Source organism: Chelonia mydas, chromosome 4 (assembly GCF_015237465.2).
Source record: "Chelonia mydas isolate rCheMyd1 chromosome 4, rCheMyd1.pri.v2, whole genome shotgun sequence".
Lineage (NCBI taxonomy): Eukaryota > Metazoa > Chordata > Testudines > Cheloniidae > Chelonia > Chelonia mydas.
Window position 1 is genome coordinate 51191535 of NC_057852.1, and position 27918 is coordinate 51219452.

Here is a 27918-nt window from a genome sequence, read left to right on the forward strand (position 1 = left end):
TATGCAGCACCTAGAAATAGGTACTGTAAGAAATGATCGAGTTCTCACACAGCACACCAAAGCCAGAAAATTCCAAGTGTGGTCTGAAATATGCTCATGCACATATGGTATAATATGCCGTGCACGCTGCACACTGACTGGAGATCTCTGAAATGAGTTTAACGGGGACTTAAGATTCATCTTTGAATTTCCTTGCTTTGACTTTTGTGTATAGATAACATCAGTTAAATACAACAGGCTAAATTCTGCTCTGTTAAACTTGTACAGCTCCACTTTTCAACTGGAGTTGCCTGGGTGTAATAGAGAGTAGAATATGCCCATATTTTAATGACAGGAGAAAGAGGTAGATACTGGTCTGAATTTTGAAAGGCAACCAGTGATCCTGGGTACCTCAGTTTTTGGGTGACCAAGCTGAGTGATCTTAAAGGGGTTATTTACTCTGCTTTTAACCTTTTATGAATGTCAGGCCCCTTTAATGAATCTCACATATGGCATCCAAAAAGAGAAGACATGCCAAATCAGTAGTTACTTTTGAAAGTCTTGGCCATACTGTCAGTAAGAGCCAAATGTGACCTACAGTATTTCTAAACAAAAGTTACAATCTTTTGGGGATTGTCCACTGGTTAACCCATGTCCATGGCAAAACAAAACGATCCACAGCTCTTTCACACCAAAACTTAAACAAAAAAAAGAGTAACTCCTCTTTAAGATCCACAATATGTCATGCTATTCTGCCTCAGAACTAGCATAGATGAACACCAAAAATAAAAACCAAGTCTCTCAAAAATGTGCAAATATTTGTGAAGCCAACATACAAAGTAGTACACGAACATAGCACACATTCTAGTGCTCCATAACAAAACAGCTCTTACTCAGATAGACTTCAGGAAGCACGAGTTGCACATTTGGACTTACTGGAGGGGAATGGGGAAAATGTTAAGCAGATGGAAAAGGATAAACTTTGGCTTTGATCCTACAAGCAATTTAGGTAATTGGAGTAAGTGCAGAGCAGATTGCAGAACTGGGGCCTTGGTGAGGAAAAGTGTTCCCACAGACCAAGGGCCGTTCAGTCCAATATCTTTTCTCCAATAGTGGCCAATACAGAAGCGTCAGAGGATGGTTTAAGAAACCCTATTGTAGACAGTTACAGGATAACTGCTCTTAGAGAAAAAATCCTTCTAGTTCTCAATAGATAGACATTGGCTTAAGCCCTTGAAGCCTGAGGATTTATATCCATTCCAAAACATAAAAAATATATTTACTATGATGACTCTGGATATTGTTCATATCCATATGAATATCTAATCCTTTTTAGAATTGTGCTGATATATTGACCTCAGTGATATCATGTAGCAATGAGATCCATGGGCCATTTGTGTGTTGCAAAACTATTTGCTTTCTATCACTTTTGAATCTGTCACTATTCAATTTTACACAGTAGCTCTTTGTTCTCATACCTTGACACAGGGTAAATAAAATCACCTTGTCCCCTTTCTCTATACCATTCCTTATTTTATATCCTTTTATTGTGTCTCCTCCCATTTGCCTTGTCTCTAAGATAAGGCAATCCCAGTCAACAGTTCAAGCTCTATTCATTTAAGAGTTTTACATGCCCTAATTATTCTCATTGCCTCTCTTCGAACACCCTCTAATTTCCCACCCTGGTCGCCCTTTTTTTTGTTTCGTTTTTTTGCTATGTCCTTGTCAAGATAGGGTAATCAGAACTACTTTTAATACTTCTAAAAGACGAGTTAGATACTACTGTAATGCACTCAAAAAATAATGACATGATAAAGATGCAAGTACTAGTAGTACTTAACCCAAAAGTCCCATAAATTAATGGGAATAGATACAATAGATTACAGCAGCATAACTTGCAAATGCTATATTTATTTAGGCATTTTTGTAAATGCAGATTATTCACTCTATAGCTCTTCTGGAGCTGTTAAGGTCTTATATTAATCCACTTAATTCACAGTTCACGGACACAGACTGTAATGTAAGGTAATGACTTTCAGAGATAAAAATCTTATGTTACCTAACAATAGCCCTTTGTTTAAAGTGCCTCTATCATTGTTCCTTTCTTTAAGATTCCAAAATATTGAAGTCCAAACTACCAATGTATCAGTCAAACTGTGAACTAAGAGCTTAAAAAAGGTCAGTATACAATGCATATGTATATCTGAAAGCAGTATCTACTAATTCAAATTACATTTGTTTTGATAAGACTACAATGTAACTTAAAAATAACTTAGCTATTGATTAAAGTAGAGTGAATAATGAACGCATCTGTTGTATATTTCATTCAGATAAAAAAAGTGAAATTAATTGATCAAGTTATTCAGCTAGCTTTACTGCTGACCCAGGTAGAATAAGTGCTTCTTTTCTTCTGTAGGTGTAGGGAGGCTATCCCTCACATGCAACCAGTAGGAAATATTTCCTCCACAACACACTTTGATACACTAAAATACAGATTCAACTAACACACCACCTTCCCCAACCTAGCTATCAACATACTACCATCAGAAGCAAGCGTTAACCAGGAGATAGGGATGTTTTCAATGAATCCTGGTCAAAGCAGCAGCAAAGTGCTTTCCCAAGCAAGGTTCCCTAGTTGTCTGTGTGGAAAGTGTGCACTAGATCTACCCAGCATCATGCTGAACTTGCTGGGTAGACCATGTTGGGTATCACATTGAGAGTTTAATTTTATTTAAAGCCAAAGCATGAACCAACTCCACGTACTTCTGTGAATCACTGCAAATCAAAGCCCCCCATTACTGTACAGGTCTGCTAAGAATAGAAACACAAACATTAATGTGAGAGAAAAGAAAAACTACCTTTTTCAGATGGGGCTATTGCAAACTCCCATTGTCTTCAGTGGACATTGGAGCGTGCCCTTTGAATGGAAGTTATGCAAATATATGTTCTATAAAACCGTTCATAAATATTTGCATTTTATTACAGATAACTTGCCTGGTACCTAGTTCCTAGTTCAGTCCTAGAATGTGATCAGACACAACTGGCAATCAGATGTACACATCTGGAGTTCTTTAATGTTAATATCATACTTGTAGCTGCTCCACTCCACAGAAAACCATGTTGTGTGGTTTCAAAAGGGGCCAAATCTTGCAGTCGTTACTCAGGCAAAACTCCCATTGATTTGACTGCATATATTACACATCTCTGAACCCATCTTAGTTTAAGTGAATTCAGTGCTTTGAAAGGTACCAAATTGATAGAGCCTTTTGGTTAAACCACATGCTCTGTGACAGATACACAGGACAAGAATGGAGCAGGGCATAAAACACTATAAAGTGTACAGAAGGCTCCAGAGGATTTCCACAGCATCCAAGATACAAGCCATTCATCTAAGATACACTCAACACATTTGATGAAAGAATTTAGCTCCAGTATTTACATGAGAGTTCACAATGGCCATGTTCTCTCCTATATAAAAAAAAAAAATTCTCACAGTTCTGGAGCTTTAACTTTCCACCTGTCCTGCAGGAGATTTCTAGTTTTTCAGTGTAAATCCCAGTAAGAAATTCTGAGTTCCTATAAAAAAGGACACTATCTTCTTGCTCGAATGGTAACAGTATAAAGCTTGAGGATTGTATATCCCTCAGTGAAAGATAAAACTGTTAAAATATACGAACATCATCAACTTGTCACGGGACTTCAGATGTCAAAGAGGCATGAATGGGGCGAGATGTAGGTATATGAAAACCTAGAAAGTTTCACTGTTACATGTGAAGTAAAATAAAGCTAAGATTGAAATCCTGACAAATACCCAGGTGGATTATGGGTAAAAGGTTTTACTTCTCTTAGCAAGGTGGATTTATTGTAACTATGCGTCACATAAATAAACAAAAGAAAAGCAAACACACCACACACTCAGCAGATTAGCACATCAGTAGATGAAACACTCGGGCTTGACACAAAGTAACTGGAGGCACAGTGATGCACCACATCACAATGCAAACAAAACATGAAATACAGAGATAAGCCAGAACTGTTAGCCACTGACAATTCTGCAATAAATAAAAGCAACATCTCTGAGCCACTAAACCAGCATAAACTGTAAAATTCTATAACCACAAACCTCGGTGTAAACTTTTTCCCCTCAAGTGGTCCCTTTACTTCCAAACCTGGAGTTATTTTGGTCCCCACCTTTGGAGAAACCTAGAAGTTGTGGAGATGGAGGGATGGGGAAACTGAGTGTCCTTGTATTGAGTTTTTAATAATAGTGTCCCCTCAAGGGGAAGGAGCTTGGGGCTTTATGGATTTGGCAGGGGGAAAAGCCTCCCAACACAGTGGATGTTAGGTCTTACCGCTCAGAACTTCATGGATGGGCACCTGACTCATGTGGACCTGTTGGCCTTACCTTCCACCAGTAGCGTGGCACATGCTGGAATCACGCCATGATTGTCTTCAAACATTATAAAGCCCCAATGGAACTGTCATATTGAAATCAGAATGGTGTGCAAGGGACAATGCACTTCCCCCTTTCTTGTGGGCAGGGGGGATCATCCCAGAAAATAGCCATTGATTCCTGGTACTCCATCATTATCCTGACCAGAAACAGTAGTTTGGTACCTTATTACAGTGCATGCTCCTGCTTGACAACTTGTATCACTAGCCAACCAGTAGGATCATGCCTTTCTCACCTAATGGAAATTACATTTCTAAGCTTCCATGCATTGTTCTGCAAAAGTATCCCTAAATAAACTGCCCTGACCGGATTAGAGTTACTTTCACTTATAATTCTGAAATCTTTACATGGTTTAAATTGTTTTCAGAATCTGCTTCAGGATTTATGTGGCTCCCCGGAAGGTCAATCATTCCCAAATCCATCTCATCTTATGCCATTTACCCTCAGCAGATGAAGATATCTAAACAGAGATGGGAACCAATTCTTGATATCTATCTTAACCACATCTTAACAAAGAGATTGTTCTCACAGCCTGCCTCCTCTCCCAGTGTGATTATACAGATCACTTACCAGCTCATTCACAATCTCTTAACATCCTTGTGGCAATTACAATAATTACTTCTGTGGGAAAGTAATACTGAAAAAGACTTATCAGCTTCTAATGCAGTAACTGTTGCATCCTCCTTGAAAAAGAGATAATCATGCTCTCTGCTCTTCCTGCCATACCCATTCCATCTTTTGTCTCCACCTGCTCCCCTCTTCAAGCTTCTCGGCTGCCTGGTCCACTTCACCTCTTCTTCCCCTGCACATGTTTCCTCACTTCTTGCTTCCCTTCTGCCCCCAGACATGTTGCCCAACCATCTGATCCTCTTCTCTCCTTGCTTCTATAGTCATAATATCTGGCAGCCTCATTCCTTTCTTCCCTGTATATTCCTCACCAATGATAGCTGGCAGCTCATTTCCTCTGCTCCTCCTCCTCTTACATAGCAGCAACTATGTAGGACAGGCAGTTCCTTCTGCTTAATCCAGATGCTTTTACAAGCATCCACATTCTGCTTTGCAATGAAGACCCTAGACTCCCATAGAAGCATCTGGAAACAAGGACAGCCAACATCATGTGACCAGCCATCTCTGTGTAAACCACCACCATGTGTCATCAGTGGTTGACAGACTATAGACTGGGAGTCACTAATGTAAACAAGAGTACCTGTAACAGGATGGCTCACCTCTTGAAGTCTGGGGCTCACTAACTCTGGTTACAGAATGAGCCACATCTGGGAGAGAGAGAGAAAGGTGATTATCCTATAAAGAGCAGCAGGAGGTTGCAATGAAGGGGAGGGGAGTTGTGGCAGAGTTTTCAGAGTGAGGAAAGGCTCTGTCAGAGATGACCCTGAGACCAGGAGAGTTGTCCCAGGCAGAGAGGCCTGGGACAGACCTTGACCAAGCAGGAGAGAAATTGCAAAGGCGACAGGTGGGAGAGCCTGAAAAGAGGAGGAAGAGAAACCTTGTGTTGTGAGGACCATGCATGGACTTTGGTATTCTGAGTTTTATTTGCAATTTATGTTATATTAATAAACCTCGTCCTCAAGGAGAGGTATTTTTGACCCAGAAAAAGGCCTAGGCATTCCAAGAGGGGAAGCTGATGCAGGCTGCCTACAACGTGACCCTTGGTCATGAGGGAGCAAAAGGGAAGTGACTGGGCCTGGTTACTGTACCCCACAGAAACAGAAACACATACCTTGGCCAATGTCAAATACAATATCATGGCCTTCTCCCTAGCAATTCATTTGTCCCTTTCTCCTGTTCTTTTTCCCCCCAGTTACATTTGCCCTATCCCTCTTTTTCATTGGACAACCAACAGCCTTTGTTATTCCTATGCTTATACCCTTTTAAAACATCTGCATTGCTTCCCTAAAATGTGCAAACTCATAAGTCTAACAAGCTGACATGACTTATGATTGGATCCGACATCAGTCAGTTAGGAGAGAGTGAAAAAGTAATAACCAGGCTAGAACTTCTCTTTTTATTAGGATACACATATCTACAGATGTAAATACATGACAGCAACACTGATAAAAGCAACCCTGAGCCTATCACATTTATTTTTTATATCCCTTCATACTCCCTTTGTTCCTCCTTCTGTGTCCACACATGGTAGGTGCCTGATGCTAAGTCTTATTGCACAGGACTAATAATTTTAACTATAAAGCAATAGTTGTATCAAAACAGTCAGCTAAGGTTAGGTCTTCAAAGCCCAAGGATCCAATCCTACAGTCTTTACTAATGTTTAAATGGAACTATTATGTGTGGATGGATTTCTCACACAAAGGTTGTTTGACATTTTGCCCTATTATAATTGGAGAAGCGATCTAATGTTGCTATTTGATAATGAATTGGTGCATTTAACCTATTTCACTGTAATTTTATGAGGCATCCCTGTTGTTCTACTCCATGTTAAAACATATCTCTGCAACATTTATAGAAGCCACAGATTAGATCAGCCTCGATCCTGACTGATACACTCATGCATTGATTGGCATATCAGCTGAGTCTTTGTCACAAATAGCTCTTACTGGCAGCCAATCTACTAAACAGAGCATCACACTTCTGAATTTTTACATTAAAATAGAGAGACAATGAAGTGGATATAGTAGACAGAAGGCCAGAAAGTCATCTGATTTTAAAGTACTAGTGGGTTGTCTTCTCAGAAAACCAATTCAGAAGTCACATAGGTTTTCAGAAAACAGCCTCCAGTGGCAGAGATTACTAATGCCTTAAGATGCAGCTAGAGATAATTTCTATTTCCCATGGCATGGGAAATGACTCTCTGTGCATGTTTCTGAACCAGCTGTAAAAATGAGTGGGAAAACTGGAGGAAAAGAGAAAAGCCATGCAGAAGCGATTAACCATCACAGATGTTACAGTTTGAACTAATAATTATTGGGCTGATCAGTTTCTAAATGTGCAGTATTTAAATATACACACAAAGGGACAAATCCTGGAAAGCAGTGCACTGACCCAGCAGCTGGGGTTTTTCATGGGGTAAGGAAGAAGAATCATCCTCCACCGAACTGCAGCCTGTACTGTGGCCCTGAGACTGCCTTTATGCTGCCTGCACTCTACTCGAGGGGAGACAATGACAGGGGCATTCATATAGTGATTCATTGTCCCTGCTCTCTCCCAGCACATCACCTTCAGATGGACTCATATCACTATCATGTGTATGTGTCATAATAGCCGAGGTGGAGGAATTGCTTTCCAAACCGAAAAAACTTTTTTGTACACATGTTCTGGGCCCACAGGAGCTGAACTGCATGACGCAAACTGTGCTCCCCAAATTCTGCCTCTGACCTCTCCCAAACTGGCAACACCTCAGTGCAGTGGGCTCTGCTACAGCCACAGAGCAGAGAGCAGGATTTGTCCCATAATATCAAGGCTTTGCATTAAACAGATAAAAGCAAGGGAATTCAGAGTTAGAGGGCTGAGTTTGCATCCTTAATTTATCATGTTGTAGATAATAGGTATCGTATCTCACATTATGCCAGGCCACAAAGTGTTCTGAGAACCCTAGTCAGCTGCAATGGGCAAATGTTTGTAGCAGGAGGATTAAGATGACCAGGCAGCCCAACTCTGAATATGTCGAAAGGCATTTTTAACTGACTCAACAGAATGGAACAGATACTTTCACCAGAAAATTATTCAAATGCCTAGATGAGCATGGAACCGGAGAAATATTCCACCGATATATATTCAAGCCAGTGGGCAGATAGTTCAGCCAGGACACATAAAATAAAGCCTCAAACTATGGTTCAATTCAAGTCCCTTTCCACTGAGCTGCTTTATTAATACAAAAAGGATACTAAACAAGAACAAAGCAACTTAGAATACAAGGCCATTCCAGCTTTCAGCCTTTTCTGCTCTTTCCTTTAGGTAGCCTCCACTTGCAGCTGCCCTGTTTCCCCACCTCAAATCACCCATGTGAGAGGTAGGGATGTCAAAGGTTCTCCTTAGAACTCCTCACATCTGAGCCATAAGGAGTACGATCAGTCCTTGTCACAATTCATGCATATGGGCCGCAAACTGCAAAACACAATCACTGTTGTTTTTCAGCTGCTTTTTTTAAAAATGTCCCAAAGTCTTAACTGGCCTGCATTTTAAACTAACAACAGTCAGGCCATTTAGTCCAAAAATGAAAGCATTCTGGAGCTTCAGAAGCTATGAAAAGCACCTGAAATGAGTCAGGATTTTTTCTTTTAATTGCACTCTCAATTTTCAAAGAGCTGAACAGATTTCTAGGAATGAAAGGCCAAGTTTCAGAAAGGAATTTATAGGTAATTTAGGAAGACCTAAAAATTGGTCGATATAATGCAAATGCAAACATAATTTTAGCTGTATGGGGCCAGCCAACACTCTCAGCAAATGTGCCAAGGTACAGGAAAGTTCACTTTAGCAAGACAGATTCTCAGACTGGCAAACCAACTCTCTCACCTCAAGCAATCATGATAAATACCTAGTCCATGACTGAATTACATGCATGTGTCATTTAGTTGTATGCATTTTCAGAGGCTTCATCAGGAGCAAAACCAATGTTTACTTTCTAGGCAGGAAATTCCACCAGTTAAATTCATCTGCTTTGTTTGCCATGATCAGCAGATTCTCTTACTAGTTAACGAGTTACAGGTACATGAAGATTTGATTGTGAAACCATTACTTCAATTTTCCAGACTCTTCATGGATAAAATAGCATTGTAATCTTAAAGACAACAGCAGACCACCCCTTCAGCTTCTATCTCTGTTAGCAGCAAATGAGTTAGAGGTCCTACCTCTGGATATCATCTGGAGTCAGAAAGGCAGGAAGTATCTGAACCACAATTTAGTATCTCTCTCAGTTCAGAGCTCTTGGTACAGCTTAGCTCAGTATATGATTATTATGTATCATTTTTGCACAAAAGTGCCCCTTTAATGAAGCTATAGGAAGTGAGTTATGCTGCAGACTATGGATCTGATCCAAAGCTCACTGAAGTAAATTGGAGACTTTCCAGGAATCCAGGTATTTCAATGGGCATCGAATCAGGAGCAGCATCTCAAAGTTCTGCAGAAGTTGATGGGAGTTTAAGGTCCTGATCACCTTGCATTATTTATTCTAGGGCTCTACGTGAAATTTTAGAAATATAATTTCGAGAAAAACATGATGTAGAAATATTTGTTTTTTCTCAATGATTCTGAGATAAAGAATAAAGATTCCGAAACAAAATGTCACAAGACACAAAAAAGTATACTGAGGAAAAATGAAGGAAAATATAAAATTGCCCTTCAGTTTTTACTGGAGGGTAGCTGGACACCTTATAAATTCACACCATCCACTGGGCTTTGTAAAGCATTTGAAAGATTAATACAGGTCACCTTTGATTACCTCATGATAAAATATTACAATATAATCCTATAATTTCTGTACCACTTATTTGGCACTTTGGCCGTACATGAACAAATTGACTTGGAGCCAAATGTATCTTTTATGCTTATCTGAAGCAGACTAATGCAAGAAGGATTTTGATCCCAAGGTACAGTAACTGTGTTCCTTTGTGCAGGATATATTAATCTGGGTACAAACTTCCAAAGAGAGGGGAAAAAATAGAGCTGCCTAACTGCAGTTTGAGAATAGCTCTGCTGTATTTTACTAGAAAAGAAAATTGCATCCATTGCATCCACAGTCCTACGACCCAATCCTGCAAAGATTCACACATGTGGCTACATGGACTATGAGTCACCCAACTTACATCACTGAACACAAGTCTAGGATCAGGGCCTTAAAGTGCATAAAGGAGGAGCCATCTCCTTGTGAATAAACTTTATAAATTATTTGAACACAACTTTTCAAAAACCAAACTTTTCAAACCTAGAAGTAGCAGCTAGTTTATAAATATAATGCTTTGTACTACTATTCATTTTTCATCTGAAGATCTCAAAGCAAACATTACAAACATTACAAACTTTACAAACATTAATGCATTAAGAGATTGATTTGATGGGCTTCAAATCAGGCTCTAAACCTTTTAAAACCTACATGAAGTAAGATATTATCCCCATTTCACAGCTCTATAAACTGAGGAACAAAGAGCTTAAAGCCAACATTTTTAAACTGAAAAACTCCATTTTAGGTACCTCATTTTCATAGATGTTGCGCATGAACAACTCACATGGAAGTCAATTGGAATTGTGGGTGCTCCATGTAACCCAGACTTACACAGTGTTGTTGTCTCTCTTTCTCTCTTGTGGTTATGCCACAGAGAGAGGTTAATGGATCTGCTACAGCTTTGCAGTAACAGCTGCATTTTCTAGCTCAAGTAGTAGAGACTTATACTTTTAGATTCAGAACTTCTGGGTTTGAACCCTGCTGCCCACAAGCCACCAAGGGTATTGACTTGTTGGTGACAGCGTGATTCAAGTTATTGACTTACATTGACATTTTGGAGCATCACACTGTGCCATGTCAAATATTAAAAGGCCACAAACCACACGTGTTGTAATTTCACACACACACTTTTGAGACCTCTCTCGTTTCATTCATCTGCGTCCATCACATACTCAGACATTTTTGAAAAATTTCCAGGACAGTTTTTCCCCTTTCAGTTTTCCTTGATGCTAGGTGTGACATTCAAGTGTTAATTAATACAAATTGGATGCAGACCATATATTAATTAAACATGACACTCAAATTATTTAAACCCAATACAAAACCAAGATTATACAAAGCATTTTGGTACCCTGCTTTTTCAAAATGACTGATAATATCAAGCCTTGGTAACTTGCTATAAGTCTACTGCTTCTTGGCTCCTTAGAAAAGAAGGAATAAGTGAAGTGAAAAGAACACTGGAAAAGTCTAATAGACAAACTGACTAATCTCAGACCCCAAGGTCATAGCAAAGCAATTCATTTCTTGGCTTTTCCACAGCACAAGACATGATTTATCAATCTGAGAGCAGGCTTACAAACACTATACATCTCAATAATACATCCTTTGCACTGTGTAACTTTTTAAACAATGATAGATTGCCCGTGTTGAACCAAAGTTATATTACAAACAGAAACAGAATATTTGCAACAAAATGACCCTTAAAAAAAGAAGTATGCCAAATATAGTTAATCACAATGGCTAATTGTGCCATTTTAGAGCATAGAAGTTTCCTAATATATATGCTTCCAGGGATTTTACCAACTTCACATATTGTTACACATCAGGACACTAACCAAATGTCTTCTTTTCTTCATCATTTGATGCTGCTAATATTGGATACCATTGCAGTAGATTTGTTTTTTAAAATATAACAATGATAACAAACAACAACGTATATTTCCAAAGAGAAAGGATGGTTTTGTGGTTAAAACTAGATTGTGACTCAGGAGATCTGGATTTAATTTTCAGCTACACCACAGTCTTCCTGTTTGACCTTGAGCAAGTGGTTAATGACTGAGTCAGATTCCCATCTGTAAAATGGGAATAATACTTTCTTCTGTCTTTACCATTTATACTCTAATCTTGCACTGTGATTCGTGCAGGCTCAGCAGTCCGCTTACATATATATGTAATGCAGGATTGGGGTTTTAAACTATCAACAATTCTGAACAGGGACCATCTCCCAACCTACTATCTGTTTGTGCAGTACCTGACTGAGTGGAGATCTGATCTTGATTGGGCCCTCAAGGCACAACTCTAATGCAAATACAGACTGATAATTTCTATAACATCTTTCATCCCAAGGGCTCCTAAACGTTCTTTACAAACTAGGGTTCTGATCCTGAAATCCAGTCCTTGCTGAAGAGCGACAATGAAGGGATGGATATCTGTAGTTAAGGTCTTGGCCAAAGACTATGAGGCGGTATAAGTTAGCGCAAAGCACAGAATAAACCTGAAGACCATATATGAGATTAATCTGAAGGTTCAATGTGCCCAAATTCCAGGCCTCTACATTTTACTTTCTGATACTGCTTCCTCTGTCATTTTTAAAGTAACAAGCTTGCTTGCTTTCAGAGTACCGGTTGTTAGCTCATTAACCGGTTTTTCAGTCCTGACAAGGCCTGATCCTTATCATGTATGAAAAAATGAAGAGAACACAGCTGCAGATGGCATGGTTGCATGATGTAATTTTTAATGAAGTTTTACTTTTAGGGTTATTCAAATATTTTTATCTTGAATAAGAATCCTTATTGACCCACTACATATATGTAGAAGTTAATTTTACACTGCAGAAAAAGAAAGGATTTCACTGCAATTCCAAATATTCTTGGTTAACAAAATTATTTCAAGTTATTAAAAAAATGCATAGTTAAGCAGCTGAACACTGTGACCTCAGAGTATGCATGAAGCTATCATTAACCTCCATGTTACTTCAGGTCCCATTAGTACACTAGGGGCTTTGCTCTTTACACTTGTGCTTACAACAAATAAAGAATGAAACTCCAGGCTTGAGCATAAGGTAATTAACAGAGTTTCACTAGGAAATAAAAAACACACCTATCCTTAAATCTTTAAATGCACTTTTCAAAGTAAAATAAGGGGTATATACCGTGTCTGAAGTGGGACTCAATCCTCCTCCATCCCAAGGCCAATAGTATTTTCAGTTTTAAAAAGTAAAAAAAGGATTATCACGCATTTTCTTTTGGTTTATTTTCTCTTCCACTGTGTCTTCTGTAGCTTCAAGTATCTTTCCCCCCTCCTATTCAGTATCTGTGTATTCTCTATCACTTCTATCTAGGTTTTTACATCAACTTGGTATCTGAGTGCCTCAGGCTCAGAGGATTTAACCTGTTTAAGGGCCTGATCCTGCAATTTGTTGCCTGAGTGCAGAAAGCTGCCCCTGCACAAATTCCTGCTGACTTTAAGGGGGTTTGTGTGGGTGCAGTGGGCTTAACCATGCACAACCAATTGCAGACTGTCTCGTACACACACAGTTCCCAGCTGGAGGAGCTGTGGGGTGGCACGTTTTGGAGTTATTTGTTAATTATTACATAGAATTTTCTAATATATTTGATACACCCCAATAATGTTCCTGGTCCTGTACCTGACACAGAAGACAAGACAACCTATGCCCTGAAGAGTTTATAATCTAGAAGACAATCAAGCAGCTGTCTGCATCTCCCTGTGCTCTTTAGCATGGACTCTAAAGTATTGGTCCCTTCCACTCACTTCATAATGCAGATATGGAGAGGGATTCATAGGATGAGCCAGTGAAAAGGGGACTATGCACCAAATATGGGCATTTGACAGCTTTGTTATAAGGACGGTAGGTGCCCTAACATCTCCCTATTCCTAGTGATGTAATTAGTTAAATTCTCCACAAAACTCTTTAGGCACATTTTGTTGCAGGCTGGCAGAAGGCTGGTTGACACTGTTTGAGAATCAGCTGATCATTCACCCAAGTACCAGCTGCCAGTTATTTTACATGCTCTGCCACACCTAGAAATGCACAACTGTGACTGATTCTGAAGCAAACATTTACCTTGGCACATCACAACACAGAAGGAATCACCGCAAACTTCCTTGCTTCTGAAGTAATTTACATCTACAGCCATTTACAAATATATTACAAATTACACACCTGGAGGAGTCACAAATGTTAACCAGCTCAAGGCACCACCCTTAGTTTTTGTTTAAATCCCATCATGTAATACCACTCCAACACTGACATACTATGTGTGATCTTTAACATAACACTGATGGAAAGGATTCTAAGCAATGTCAGCATCACAGCTCGAAGACTTTATAAATAACAGCATGGCCTGACAAATACCCGTCACCAGCTGCTGTTTAGGGGCCTGAGACTCAATGCTCATTGAAGTCAATGGAAACACTCCCATTATTTTAGGGGCTGTTGAGTTAGCCCCTATTAATATTAGTCAAAGCTATCTTCAAAAGCCCCCCCCCCCTTTTTTTTTGCCACAATATCTAGGCAATGGTATCTTTCTACTCTATCTCTGGAGAAATTTCAGATGCAGAATTCCTCTCAGTATGCTTAACAGCAAGCAGCATCTTTACAATCCAGCCTTCATGCAGCATGCGAATTTAAAAAAAACATCCATTGTTTAATTACTTCTGTTTCAGGACTGTTTAATGGAGTCTAAAAAGCTGCATTCAGCATAGCACGTAATAATTTGTTTAGTCCAATTGTGTTTTGATAGTTATTAAATAATGCATTGGAAACCCTTGTCTTTTTCTTATGTACTTCTACATTCATGTGGAGAATGTGCCATCAGATGCACAGTAAACACAGTAAACCTTCCTTTATCTCCCATGCAAAAAGCACCCTGACTAGGAAGAGTGATAAACTGATGCTTCAGCAGCTTTGTAGCATGGAGGAAGCAACCCTACACATGTAAAGCTGAGCCCCTTTTTCTGAAACTATCTTTTAATGGAACACATCAAATCAGCTGGACTATCAGAGTTCTGAAACAATACAGATCTCCACAATTCTTTGGTCTGCTCCAGCTGTGCAAAGCAGCCACAATACCACCTTAACCAGCTCTCTAAATATTCTCCATACCTAAGGGGAATCCCGCACTGGATGTTCCCATGAGAAAGGGGGTATACCTGGGGCAGCCTTAAAGCCACCTTCATGCTCCCCTCTTCCCAAGTTGTACTGAGTACACCTCAGCTGCAGATAAGGATCTAGCCCACTATATGTATACTCTGTGGGATGTAATATTATTTTTATTTGTACTTTTAAAGAAAGAATAGTGTCCCTTACGTTCTAACCAGCAGAGCAGCAATATGCTCAGAAATACATAATACCTGATCTCACACTCATTTAACCCAATCGCAAAAAACTTGTGCTGACCTAAACAGAAGCAGGACAGTTCCAAAATTATCCATAACAAAAATAATTAGTAATATTGTTTAATTACAATATATTCTTCAGTGTGCAAGTTCTCAAAGAGATTTAACTGTGTGGAAAGTCTGGTGGGGATTTTGTGTGCGTGCACATGTGCATTTTTAAAATAACACCTCATCTATATTGATAATAGCCATATAACTTAGAGCCAGGAGAGGAATAGTGTCGAATACAAACCCTTGACCACCTCACCTGCACTCTGCCCACTAATCCATCTCCCCAGGACTTACTGTAGCATTCCAGACACTTGAACATAAGCAATAAGACTAATAACAAATAAACAAAACAAAAAAACTGCTAGAAAAAGGTTCTTTTCCCCCACCAAAAGAAATGTAGAATTCTCTCATTCTTTCTCACAAGATTATACTTTTCTGATGAATATGTGTGTGTGTTGTATGTGTATACACACATACACACACACGCGCGCATATGTCAAGGTTCCTTCCCCACGCTGAACTCTAGAGTACAGATGTGGGGACCTGCATGAAAGACCCCCTAAGCTTATTCTTACCAGCTTAGGTTAAAAACTTCCCCAAGGTACAAACTTTGCCTTGTCCTTGAACAGTATGCTGCCACCACCAAGCATTTTTAAACAAAGAACAGGGAAAGAAACCATTTGGAGACATCTTCCCCCAAAATATCCCCCCCCAAGCCCTACACCCCCTTTCCTGGGGAAGACTTGATAATAATCCTCACCAATTGGTACAGGTGAACACAGACCCAAACCCTTGGATCTTAAGAACAATGAAAAATCAATCAGGTTCTTAAAAGATGAATTTTAATTAAAGAAAAGGTTAAAGAATCACCTCTGTAAAATCAGGATGATAAATGTTTTACAAGGTAATCAGATTCAAAACACAGAGAATCCCTCTAAGCAAAACCGTAAGTTACAAAAAGACACAAAAACAGGAATATACATTCCCTCCAGCACAGCTTATTTTACAAGCCATTAAACAAAAAAAAATCTAATGCATTTTCTAGCTAGATTACTTACTAACTTTCCAGGAGTTGTAAGGCTTGCATTCCTGATCTGTTCCTGGCAAAAGCATCACACAGACAGACAAAACCCTTTGTCCCCCCCCCTCCAGATTTGAAAGCATCTTGTCCTCTCATTGGTTATTTTGGGTCAGGTGCCAGCGAGGTTACCTTAGCTTCTTAACCCTTTACAGGTGAAAGGGTTTTGCCTCCGGCCAGGAGGGATTTTATAGCACTGTATACAGAAAGGTGCTTACCCTTCCCTTTATATTTATGACAGCATACAGCCCACAAGAGTCCATTTTACCATCTTTACATAGCTTTTCCCAGGTTTTCACAGCTCAGAAGCCAAATGACTTATTTTCAGAATCTAGCCATTTTTTCTTTAAGGAGCATATTCATTTGTAATTATTAGGGGCAGACAACCAATAAGACTCAAAAGGAGATCCATACAGTTTTTTTACAGGTGACCAGAGCGACAAGCTCATATTCGTTGTGAAAGACTGACACACGCTCACGTTGCTTGTTGTGTTACTCCATGGATAACATTTACAGAGATAACCCTACGAGTGTCAGATCCTGGGTCTACAAACTCAGGCCTGTGGGGCTCAGACTACAGTGCTAAAAACAGCTGTGTAGAAATTGCAGTTCAAGCTGGAGACTGAAGCCCACCTCCCTCCCTAGTCTTCAGAGCCCAAGCTCCAACCCAAGCCCAAATGTCTACACAGCTATTTGTAGCATCATGAGTCCCACAAGTCCAAATCTGTAGACATGAGCTTTGAGACTCACAGCAGTGGATTGCTACTTGCTCTGTAGATATACCCTGTGTGACTAAATCAAGTTATTCTTTTGCTGAACTGTAGAATTAGCTGTTTAGATCACTATTTAAACAATAGAAAAATTGCCACATAATATAACATTCAGAAACATTCTTGGGCCTGATTCTCCCTAGCAGGACACAAATAACTTCCACTGAATGAAACCATTGGTAGTTATTCATATCCTGAAGGTGAGATTCAGAACTCTGGAGATCTACTTACTCTTCTGCTTTCTCTGCATATGAAAGCAGAATGCACAATGAGGTCACCAAGGGCCAGAAAGAGCAAATCTTCAAGCAACAGCAATTCAAATAGATACCAGATCCGCTGGAAAAAGCAACTTGACCAGCATGCAGTTTCCAGGGATCATTGCTTTTTCTACAGCATTTTAATTTTCTGATCATTTTTAAAAGGAAAGGGGGGGAAATAAAGTACCTACTTCTCAGGATTTTCCACTTCTTCAGTAACAAAATTGAGGTAAAACCTAGAAAATGAGAGAAAAATTTTACAAAACTTTAGTGCATTTTCATCCTAGATTAATTTTCCAACAGTCATGTAGATGTTCTTAATTCAGTAAACAGACCTGCCCATTATCACAGTTTCTTTAGAGACCTACCTTTGCAATTATACCGAGGAAGGAAATCACACCTATTTATCCTTCTGCCTTCCTTCCATTTTAGAAGAAAAGTTGGCTTGCTAGTTATCAAGGAGAACACGACACCAGACAAAATCCTACACAATGCCAATGTGGACTGACATTGCACTTAGGGTTTTTTCCCAAGCTCACATACTGAAAAAAGTGTGGCCAAAAATCCCCCTTACGCCACATAAATCTCAGTCTTAGGCCCTAGCCTTAAGCTTGCATTTGAGAGAATGTCTTATAAATGTTATATCAGTGACCTTGACCAGGCCTTTGGAGCAACCAGAATAGAAGCAATTTCAAAAGAATCCATCTCAGACTTTAACTACAACTTTCCAGTATTGGCTAATGTCATGTATATAGCCAGTAACCAAGGTCATTAATCCTGCAAGCTATGACACTGACCACTGCATGATCAATGGGGCCTTTGCACTCCAGTGTAAGAGCTAGACAAAGCTGTGTATCTGCATACGTAAGGCTATGCAGCGGCCATAGTCCTACACACTGAGCACTAGTAAGTCTCAAACTTCTTGAGTAATTGTTCCCTAACCTGCAAATGCACAGAGTAAAAAAAGGGAGGGGGGAGTAACGTAAGGATGTTGGTTTATACCTAGTAAAGCAGTTAGCTACGTGATCATCTCTAAACTCTCATTCCAGCTACTAGACAGAAATAATTTGGTGGCCATGCAGCAGCTCTCTCAGTAACGCAAGATTGTGTTTCCCTACATTCTTTGTCCTGCTTCTCACCCACTACTGATATACACAATACTCCGCTCCTGCTCTATGCAGGATAAAATTCCAGACATAGCCAATAAAACATCCTTGCTCTTCATTTTACTACTGCCTCTTAGGGCGCGTATTAAATTCAGCCAGTAACCTGGGTCACAACCATAGGCGCCAACTTCTCCTGGCGCCGGTGGGTGCTCGTGCCTCCCCGCCCCCAGCCCCGACTCCACTCCTGCCCCACCCCCATTCCAACCCCTTCCCCAGAGTCCCTGCCCCAACTTCACCCCTCCCTGCCCCATTGGACTCCTTCCCCAAATCCCCGTCCCGCCCCCGCCTCTCCCCCACCTTCTCCCCGCTCCTCCTTCCCACAGCTTGTTACGTCTTGAAACAGCTATTTCACGGCGGCAAGCACTGGGAGGAGAAGCGGGGAAGTCGTGCTCATGGGGGGAGGCGGAGGTGATCTTGGGTGGGGCAGGGAGCTGCCGGTGGGTGCAGAGCACACAGCAATTTTTCCCCATGGTGCTCCAGCCACGGAGCACCTACGGAGTCAGCACCTATGGTCACAACACCAAATTTTGCCCTGCTTCTTCACAGTTATTTTATTGGATTAAATTAGCCACATGTGACTAACCCAGCAAGGCTAGTGTGTGACATACCTCTTTGTGCTCTGGTCTGTTCTGCTCTAAACCTATCAGTTTGAGCTAGTGACAAAGAGAGAGAGGTAGCTTCGAAGAAGCACTGGCAAAAGTTAGATCTGATTCTGTTTACTAATTTTGTAAATGGCAAATAAGGACCTAGGATTAAAAGTTGGTAGCTGGGAAAGGCAAGGCAAAAAGTGATTACTTTTATTTTAAATGTACGTTTTGAGGAGCTCAGTGTTTTGGTTGGGAAAGGGAGGTACCTAGGTCTAAGAGGTATAAAGATAATATTTTTAAAACCTATTTTACAGCCTCAAGGGTGAGTAATGTCCAAATAAGGGATTTTCAAAAGTAGCAATAAAACAAAAATTATCATTAAGGGGAGTATTTTAAGCCAGAGTCCATTTCACAGGTAAATGAGAGAAAGAAAGAAAGGGATGGGGGGAGGGAAGAGAGATTTCATACAATCAGGAAGATTTCTTTCAGCTTTCAAAATGCCAGCTCTATTTTCTGAACCTGTGGATTCTCTAGGGTGCCCCCCACACAATTGAATGCGTTTTGTTCAGTAATTCACTGGGCATGTTTGTAATGCCCTTGTACAAAAGGGGAGTTACAGGCTGGCAAAGAATTCAAATATCTGATTCTACCCATTGCCACCCCTCCCACCTCCAAAAAAAACCAAACCCTTATCATTCAAGCCTCATCCTCTGTATAAGGCAAAGTGTTTTAGTGCCTGTGAGCAGTGTGTAAAGGGGGAAAAAAGGCTTCCAAACAGTTCTCAAAATAAACCCTGTCTGTGCATTGCAGTACGTTTTAAACTCCAGCTGCACAGTATATAGACATTGCACAATGTGGAACACCTATAGAGCATAAATAAATTATAAGGAAGAAGCTAAAAACACCAACCTGTTTCCAGCCTACAATAGTGTCATTAGTGACACGGAGAGAGAGAGAGAACTTGGAGGAAAGTTCTGAGTAAGATACTTTGAGCCAGATTCTGATACCATAGTTCACACCGACTAGTACTTTACTCCCACTAAAATGATGTAAGGTGCTAGTCAACAAGTGCAAAGTGGTCTTATATCACTACTTTGTGACCCAACTAAAGTTATTAATATACCCTTCTAAGCACTCAGTTTTTACTTGTCTTTTGGGCTACATTTTCTTAAAAGTAGAGACCGAGGTCCACAGGAAACACAATTCCTCTTGCAAATTGTTTAACTGCCCATATAAAACAGTATTTATGCATGCAATTACCCATATATTTAACAAAGGGAATGTTTTTTCCTGCTTTGCTTTTAATTAAAATAGATTATGAGAATTAAAGTATAGTCCTCCTTGTTCACTTCAGTTCTATCCTGAGGCCAAAAATGTAAATCAATAATTATTTTGAGCCAGATTCGTCCATGCTTACTCACCTTACTCTGCAAAAATACTCTCTTTCCTTGATGGGGCTACCCACAGAGTAACTACTGAACATAAGTAAAACCAGCAGAATCTGTCTCTTAATACATCACGTAATTCAAACTAAGATATACATGAGGTGGTTGAATTCAGGATCCCAACAAAAGGAAGAAAGGAGAGCAGCACAGAGTCCAGGACCCTGGACTTCAGAAAAGCAGACTTTGACTCCGTCAGGGAACTGATGGGCATGATCCCCTGAGAGGCTAATGTGAGGAGGAAAGGAGTCCAGGAGAGCTGGCTGTATTTTAAAGAAGCCTTATTGAGAGCACAGGTACAAACCATCCTAATGTGCAGAAAGAATAGCAAATATGGCAGGCAACCAGCTTGGCTTAACAGAGGAATCTTCAGTGAGCTTAAACACAAAAAGGAAGCTTACGAGAAGTGGAAACTTGGACAGATGACTAGGGAGGAGTATAAAAATGTTGCTCAAGCATGCAGGGGTGTAATCAGGAAGGCCAAAGTACAATTGGAGTTGCAGCTAGCAAGGGATGTGAAGGGTAACAAGAAAGGTTTCCACGGGTATGTTACCAACAAGAAGAAAATCAAGGAAAGTGTGGGACCCTTACTGAATGGGGGAGGCAACCTACTGAAAGATGATGCAGAAAAAGCTGAAGTACTCAATGCTTTTTTTTGCCTCAGTCTTCACAGACAAGGTCAGCTCCCAGACTGCTGCGCTGGGCAGCACAGTGTGGGGAGGAGCTGAGCAGCCTCAGTGGTGAAAGAACAGGTTAAGGACTATTTAGAAAAGCTGGACATGCACAAGTCCATGGGACCAGATGCAATGCATCCTAGAGTGCTGAGGGAGTTGGCTGATGTGATTGCAGAGCCATTGGCCTTTATCTTTGAAATGGCGATCGAGGGAGGTCCCAGAAGATTGTAAAAAGGCAAATATAGTGGCCATCTTTAAAAAAGGGAAGAAGGAGAATCCAGGGACTACAAACTGGTGAGCCTCACCTCAGTCCCCGGAAAAATCATGGAGCAGGTCCTCAAGGAATCCATTTTGAAGCACTTGGAGGAGAGGAAGGTGATCAGGAACAGTCTACCTGGATTCACCAAGGACAAGTCATGCCTGACCAACCTGATTGCCTTCTATGATGAGTTAACTAGCTCTGTGGGATGGGGAAAGTGGTGGATGTGACTTTAGTAAAGCTTTTGATATGGTCTCCCACAGTATTCTTGCCAGCAAGATAAAGATGTATGGATTAGATGAATGGATTATAAGGTGGATAGAAAGCTGGCTAGATCGTCGGGGTCAACGGGTAGTGATCAATGGCTCCAGGTCTAGTTGGCAGCCAGTATCCAGTGGAGTGCCCCAGGAGTTGGTCCTGGGACCGGTTTTGTTCAACATCTTCATTAATGATCTGGATGATGGGATGGATTGCACGCTCAGCAAGTTTGCGGATGACACTAAGCTGGGGGGAAGAGGTAGATACACTGGAGAGTAGGAATAGGGTCCAGAGTGACCTAGACAAATTGGAGGATTGGGCCAAAAATAATCTGATGAGGTTCAACAAGGACAAGTGCAGAGTCCTGCACTTAGCATGAAAGAATCTCATGCACTGCTACAAGCTGGGGACTGACTGGGTAAGCGGCAGTTCTGCAGAAAAGGGCCTGGGGATTACAGTGGATGAGAAGTTGGATATGAGTCGACAGTGTGCCCTTGTTGCCAAGAAGGCTAATGGCATATTTGGCTGCATTCATAGGAGCATTGCCAGCAGACCAAGGGAAGTGATTATTCCCCTCTATTCGGCACTGGTGAGGCTACATCTAGAGTATCGCGTCCAATATTGGGCCCCCCATTTCAGAAAGCATGTGGACAAATTGGAGAGAGTCCAGCGGAGGGCTATGAAAATTATTAGGGGCAGGGGCACATTACTTATGAAGAACGGCTGAGGGAACTGGGCTAATTTAGTCTGCAGAAGAGAAGAGCGATGGGGATTTGATAGCAGCCTTCAACTACCTGAAGGGGGGTTCCAAAGAGGATGGAGCTAGGCTGTTCTCAGTGTTGGCTGATGACAGAACAAGGAGCAAAGGTCTCAAGTTGCCATGGGGGAGGTCTAGGTTGGATATTAGGGAAAACTATTTCACTAGAAGGGTGGTGGAACACTGGAATGGGTTACCTAGGGAGGTGGTGGTATCTCCATATTTAGAGATTTTTAAGGCCTTGCTTGACAAAGCCCTGGCTGAGATGTTTTAATTGGGGTTGCTCCTGCTTTGAGCAGGGGGTTGGACTAGATGACCTCCTGAGGTCTCTTCCAACCCTAATCTTCTATGATTCTATGATACAGGACATGTCAGTCATTTTTTACACTTAGATACATGGCTTTGTTACAGCATACAATCTATAATACAAGTGGACATCTTTGGACTACTTACCAGCCTGAATAGGCATACATTCCTGAATAAAAAGCAAGAGGTAATCCCATAACACTGGCATCATTCCCTGCAAATGCATCTTTAAAGTGCTGTGTTTCTCCTGCAATAGAAATAGAAATGATGCTTAAATATAACCTCTGAAATATTCACTAGACAATAAAAAAAATTACCCATGACTACTGCATTGTGACCATCTACTCTCCCTTTCCCTCTTCAAAAAAAAAAAATCACATCATGGAGAAGTTACTCACCCAGATAGTTCAATTGACTTCGGATTCTGCTGTTGACATCAATGGGACTATCTGGAAGGAGGCACGCCTTGGGGCCCTATTTTACCCCGGGGTGTTTGCTACTTCCCACCACCCAACACAGATGTAATGAGGTTAAGTGGTGTCCGTATAAAATAAGTAAGAACTACTAATTATTCTTTAAGAAAGGCTTTTAATGATTTTTGACTATAACAACAGCATAAGCAAAACAAGAAAAGGAAAACCAAAGACCAGCACTGAATAAGGATTAATACAAAAGGCAGATTATATTGAAGACAAGCTCAAGTACATGTAATATTGTGGACAATTTGCAAGTTCCTGAACAGTAACTTTACATATGCTGGTCCTGGCAGGTTATAATAAAAGCCCTGAAGACAAGCATAAGTAAAGCTCTTATTCACCATGTCAAGGTTCCTTCCCCACTCTGAATGCTAGGGTACAGATATGGGGACCTGCATGAAAACCTCCTAAGCTTACTTTTACCAACTTAGGTTAAAACTTCCCTAAGGTACAAACTATTTTACCTTTTGCCCTTGGACTTCTTGCTGCCACCACCCAACGTCTAACAGGGATATAATTGGGAAAGAGCCTGTCTGGAAACGTCTTTCCCTCCAAAATCCTCCCAAATCTTACACCCCCCTTCCTGGGGAAGGTTTGATAAAAATCCTCACCAATTTGCATAGGTGAACACAGACCCAAACCCTTGGATCTCAAGAACTATGAAAAAGCATTCAGATTCTTAAAAGAAGAATTTTAATAGAAGAAAAAGTAAAAAAAATCACCTCTGTAAAATCAGGATGGTAAATACCTTACAGGGTAGTCAGATTCAAAACATAGAGAATCCCTCTAGGCAAAACCTTAAGTTACAAAAAGACACAAAAACAGGAATCTACATTCCATTCAGCACAGCTTCTTTTCTCAGCCATTTAAAGTAATCAGAATCTAACGCATATCTAGCTAGATTACTTACTAAATTCTAAGACTCCATTCCTGTTCTGTCCCCGGCAAAAGCATCACACAGACAGAGAGAGAGGCTTTGTTTTTCCCTCCCCCCAGCTTTTGAAAGTATCTTGTCTCCTCATTGGTCATTTTGGTCAGGGGCCAGTGAGGTTGTCCTAGCTTCTTAACCCTTTACAGGTGAAAGGATTCTTCCTCTGGCCAGGAGGTATTTTAAAGATGTTTACCCTTCCGTTTATATTTATGACACACCAGTTTTATATTCCTGGTGACAAAATATTTTAAAGGCAACACAACTATACGTATAAGGAGCTAATGAACGACAGCACTACAGGCATCTGCTTGGGTTACTTAAAAGACAAGCACAAATGCATGCAAAGCTATTAAGCATTAGCCACCTATTGATTTTATACTACAGTATTGATACGACTGTGATCAATTTGGCTTGAGCGACCAGACTTCTATTACTCCGTAGACTTACCCTGCATTCGTCCAAAAATATGTTACCCTTCAGTCGGCCGTTTTCTGCACTGGCCGGGTACAGACAGTTGAGAAGTGCACATCCCTTCAGTTCAGGGGGTGTGGGTCAGGTTTGCCTTATGACCGAAAACACACACACACACACACACACAGTCCCGTGCCTTCGTCCTTTTTATCTGGTCTGACGGCCGTGTTTTAGAACAGACCAACCAATTAGGGTGGGCCACATTGTTTATGTGGTTGCCCTAGTTGTATAGTTGATGTGTAATTAATTTTTATGTCCAATTGTTAGTTATTTGTATAATTTAGGCCTATTTATTTTCTGTAGCCAATTAGATTTTGAATGTGGGTAATTTGGGGTTGATAAGTACATAGGAGTCAGCATAAATTGCTATCTGGTTGCAGTTCCTCCGCCCCGCCCCCCCTCGAGCTGACAATTGGGGGAAAGAGAAGGTTCAAATTCTGGATTTGAAATGTCTGGCTCAGGCCAAATTCTGCCACTGGCTCCAGGAGGCTTTCAGAGGCTTCAATGGGAGGTCCACACAGTCATGTAACATCAGAATTTGATCTTCTGTGTTTATTCTATTTTCTTTCTTGGGCTTGATTCTGAGTGCACTCACAGTGCTGTAACTGCACTCACTTCAGTGGAGCTATTCCTGATTTACACTAACACAAATGAGAACAGAATTAGGCTCTTAATTTTTCCTAATTATTCTCTGTAATTATATGTTAAAATTTAAATCACAAAGATCACTGCCAGCATTTCACTTATAAACAGCATTTTTTGGAAAACTGAATTGATATCTAAAATCTGTCCAGCATTTAAGCTATTAGCATCCAGTAGATTTCTACCACATAATATTCATAACCATGAGTCACATTATACTAAGCAAGAATTATACAGCTATCTATCCAAACACTTGCGGGTAAACATATTGAAAATAGTACCCAGGAGGTGACTACAGACATATCGTAATAGGCTGTGTGCTCATATTTTTCCACAGACTGTTCTAAAGATTTTCCCTACTCAATTTCCTGTACAGATTGTTTTGAATGCACTTCTGCTCATTTTAAGAAGATAATGGGGAAGGGGAGAAATTGACAAAACAAGTTCTTCCCTGTAGGCACATGTACATTCATATCTCAGGAATGCAGGGTTTTGCTACTCCCCACTTCACAAACATTCACATTTGGAAGATGCAGTGAAGAGTTTGCACACAGAAAGAAAGGTTTGCTTATAGATCCATCGATCCTATCGGGACAGGAATATTGTAACCGAATCTGCTGGGGGAAACTGGCGCTGCAAATGTGTGCTGTAACTAATAGCAAGCTTTATGTGTGTATCTGTGCAATTCCCCTCAATGAGAATTACTCTCATTCTCTGCTATAATGTTACCAGGTTCAGTGTAGCTCTAGCGCATTGTTATGTGCTACATTTTCTAGGAAGTTGTAAGCCTACGCAGAATTCTGTTCAGTTTCCTAATGATCAAAGGGACAAATCCTGAACTCCTTACTCAGTTTTCACTCTGTCTTTATTCATTTCAAACTCCTCACTTGTCATGTTCCTGTAGCAGATATGGACTGGCTACAGCGCTTGCTTATACACACTAGATGTGTTTATACTTTAATACTCTGTCAGGTATGGCTGAGGGTAGCTTTAAATAACGTATTTTCTCACACAGCGCCACCTAGTGGCTGAATGGTATAATACAGTACATGGTATAATAATTTAATAATTAGCATTCCATTACGTCACTGAAGCTGATGTGAGTTTTGCCTGAGTAATGACTGAAAAAAACTGAAAGCCAGATTCTGCCAGCCTCACTCACAATGAGAAGTACCTTATTCTGTGGATAGCCTAACTAACAGCATATGGAGGGAGAGGATAGCGTGGACAGATAGCATATGTGGGGCTGTGAGAGGATAGCGTGGACAGAAGGAGTGATTCAGGGGGACACAGTTTAGCATAGCTGGTTTGACACACAAGACAAAAGCACCATGGGAAGCCAATGATGGGGGTGGGTCACATGGGGAAATCAATGGTTCTACTCAACATAAGTAAGGGTAATTGGATCTAGCCCTGAGTGAGGAGCTCAGGATTTGGTCCGCTACAAGGATATTAAGAGATGAGTTTAAAAAAAGAGTATTTTTTTAATGTGAAAGTGAGAGGAAGGAGGAGGAGCAGCTGTGAAGAAGAAAACAAAACACATGAGATCAGGAATCTGTCTAGTGATTAGACAGAGACCCAGAGCGGGAAACTTTTGTTTAAGAGACAGTCACTGGCTAACAAGAATTTTAAAAAAGTGAGCCATCTATGGCCCTGAGAAAATCTGAATCCACTGTTCTGTGAGTGTGTGTGTTTGTGGTGGGGGGGAACAGTGTTGTTGAGCTCTTATAGAATGACTCCTTTACAGATGATCCACCAGTTGTGATGAATTGTTCAGATTACATTTGGGCAGGCAATGATTAGAGCACCTTTCCTAGCCCTTTCACTTGCTAGGGTGAGCACTGCTGTCCTGTAAAAGGGCTTCTCATTCACCTGGGGCATTGCTGAACATTTTTGCTGCCCAGGATTCAGGATCAAGTTCTTTATAGAATGACTACTGTGTTGATGACCCTCAACATGTTAAATCTGCTTTGGTGCACCAAGTGGAGGAAACCTCTAGGTCCAACCTCTAAAAAGGCACTGCATCATTGTATTGTGAAATACATAAGTCCTGATAAAGCACAAAAGAGGTCAATGACTATCCCCTGCATCTTATGTAGTTCCCAGTCATCGTGACCTTTAGTGTCACTGTTCTCCAACTTCAGCAGCCCAAAGAGTGTGATTGCCCATATGCAACAGACTTCTCACCTAAAAAACCTCACAAATCATTAAGAAAAAAAGTCTCTAACGATGGGTGAGTGGTGAAGTGTCAGGTGTAGCTGAACACTTGGAGTCACAATCACAAACTTTTACACAGGTGACCTGGGACTTTGGTTGCTCAACCTTGAATCCTGGGGAGCAAGGATGTTCAGTAACATCTCTCTTGTTTTTCCTACAAAACAAGAGCTCTCTCTGTGGTTACATGGAACATACAGACCGTAATGGACAAAGATAGCCCATCAAGATTTGAAAGACCTACAGCATTAGTTGCAAGAAAACCTGCTAGAAATAGTAACAACATAGCTGCCCTCAGCAAAACCAAACCTGAAGATGAAGGCTCCGTAATGAACTAGAAGGTGGCTACAGCTTTTTTTGAAAAGGGAAACCAGCA

At 40.6% G+C, this 27918-nt stretch overlaps 1 protein-coding gene across 2 annotated transcripts in view; it reads right to left on the reverse strand.

Annotated features, from left to right (window-relative positions):
- SLC7A11 (solute carrier family 7 member 11) overlaps positions 1–27918 on the reverse strand; it is an 80458-nt gene that overhangs the window by 31766 nt on the left and 20774 nt on the right. For both annotated transcript variants that reach the window (XM_007063729.4, XM_037897213.2), the window contains exons 5-6: positions 22956–23055; positions 17551–17595 (exon numbers count right to left, since the gene is read on the reverse strand). In XM_007063729.4, the coding sequence (XP_007063791.1) occupies positions 17551–17595; positions 22956–23055 (145 nt within the window). The remainder of the gene's footprint in view (positions 1–17550; positions 17596–22955; positions 23056–27918) is intronic.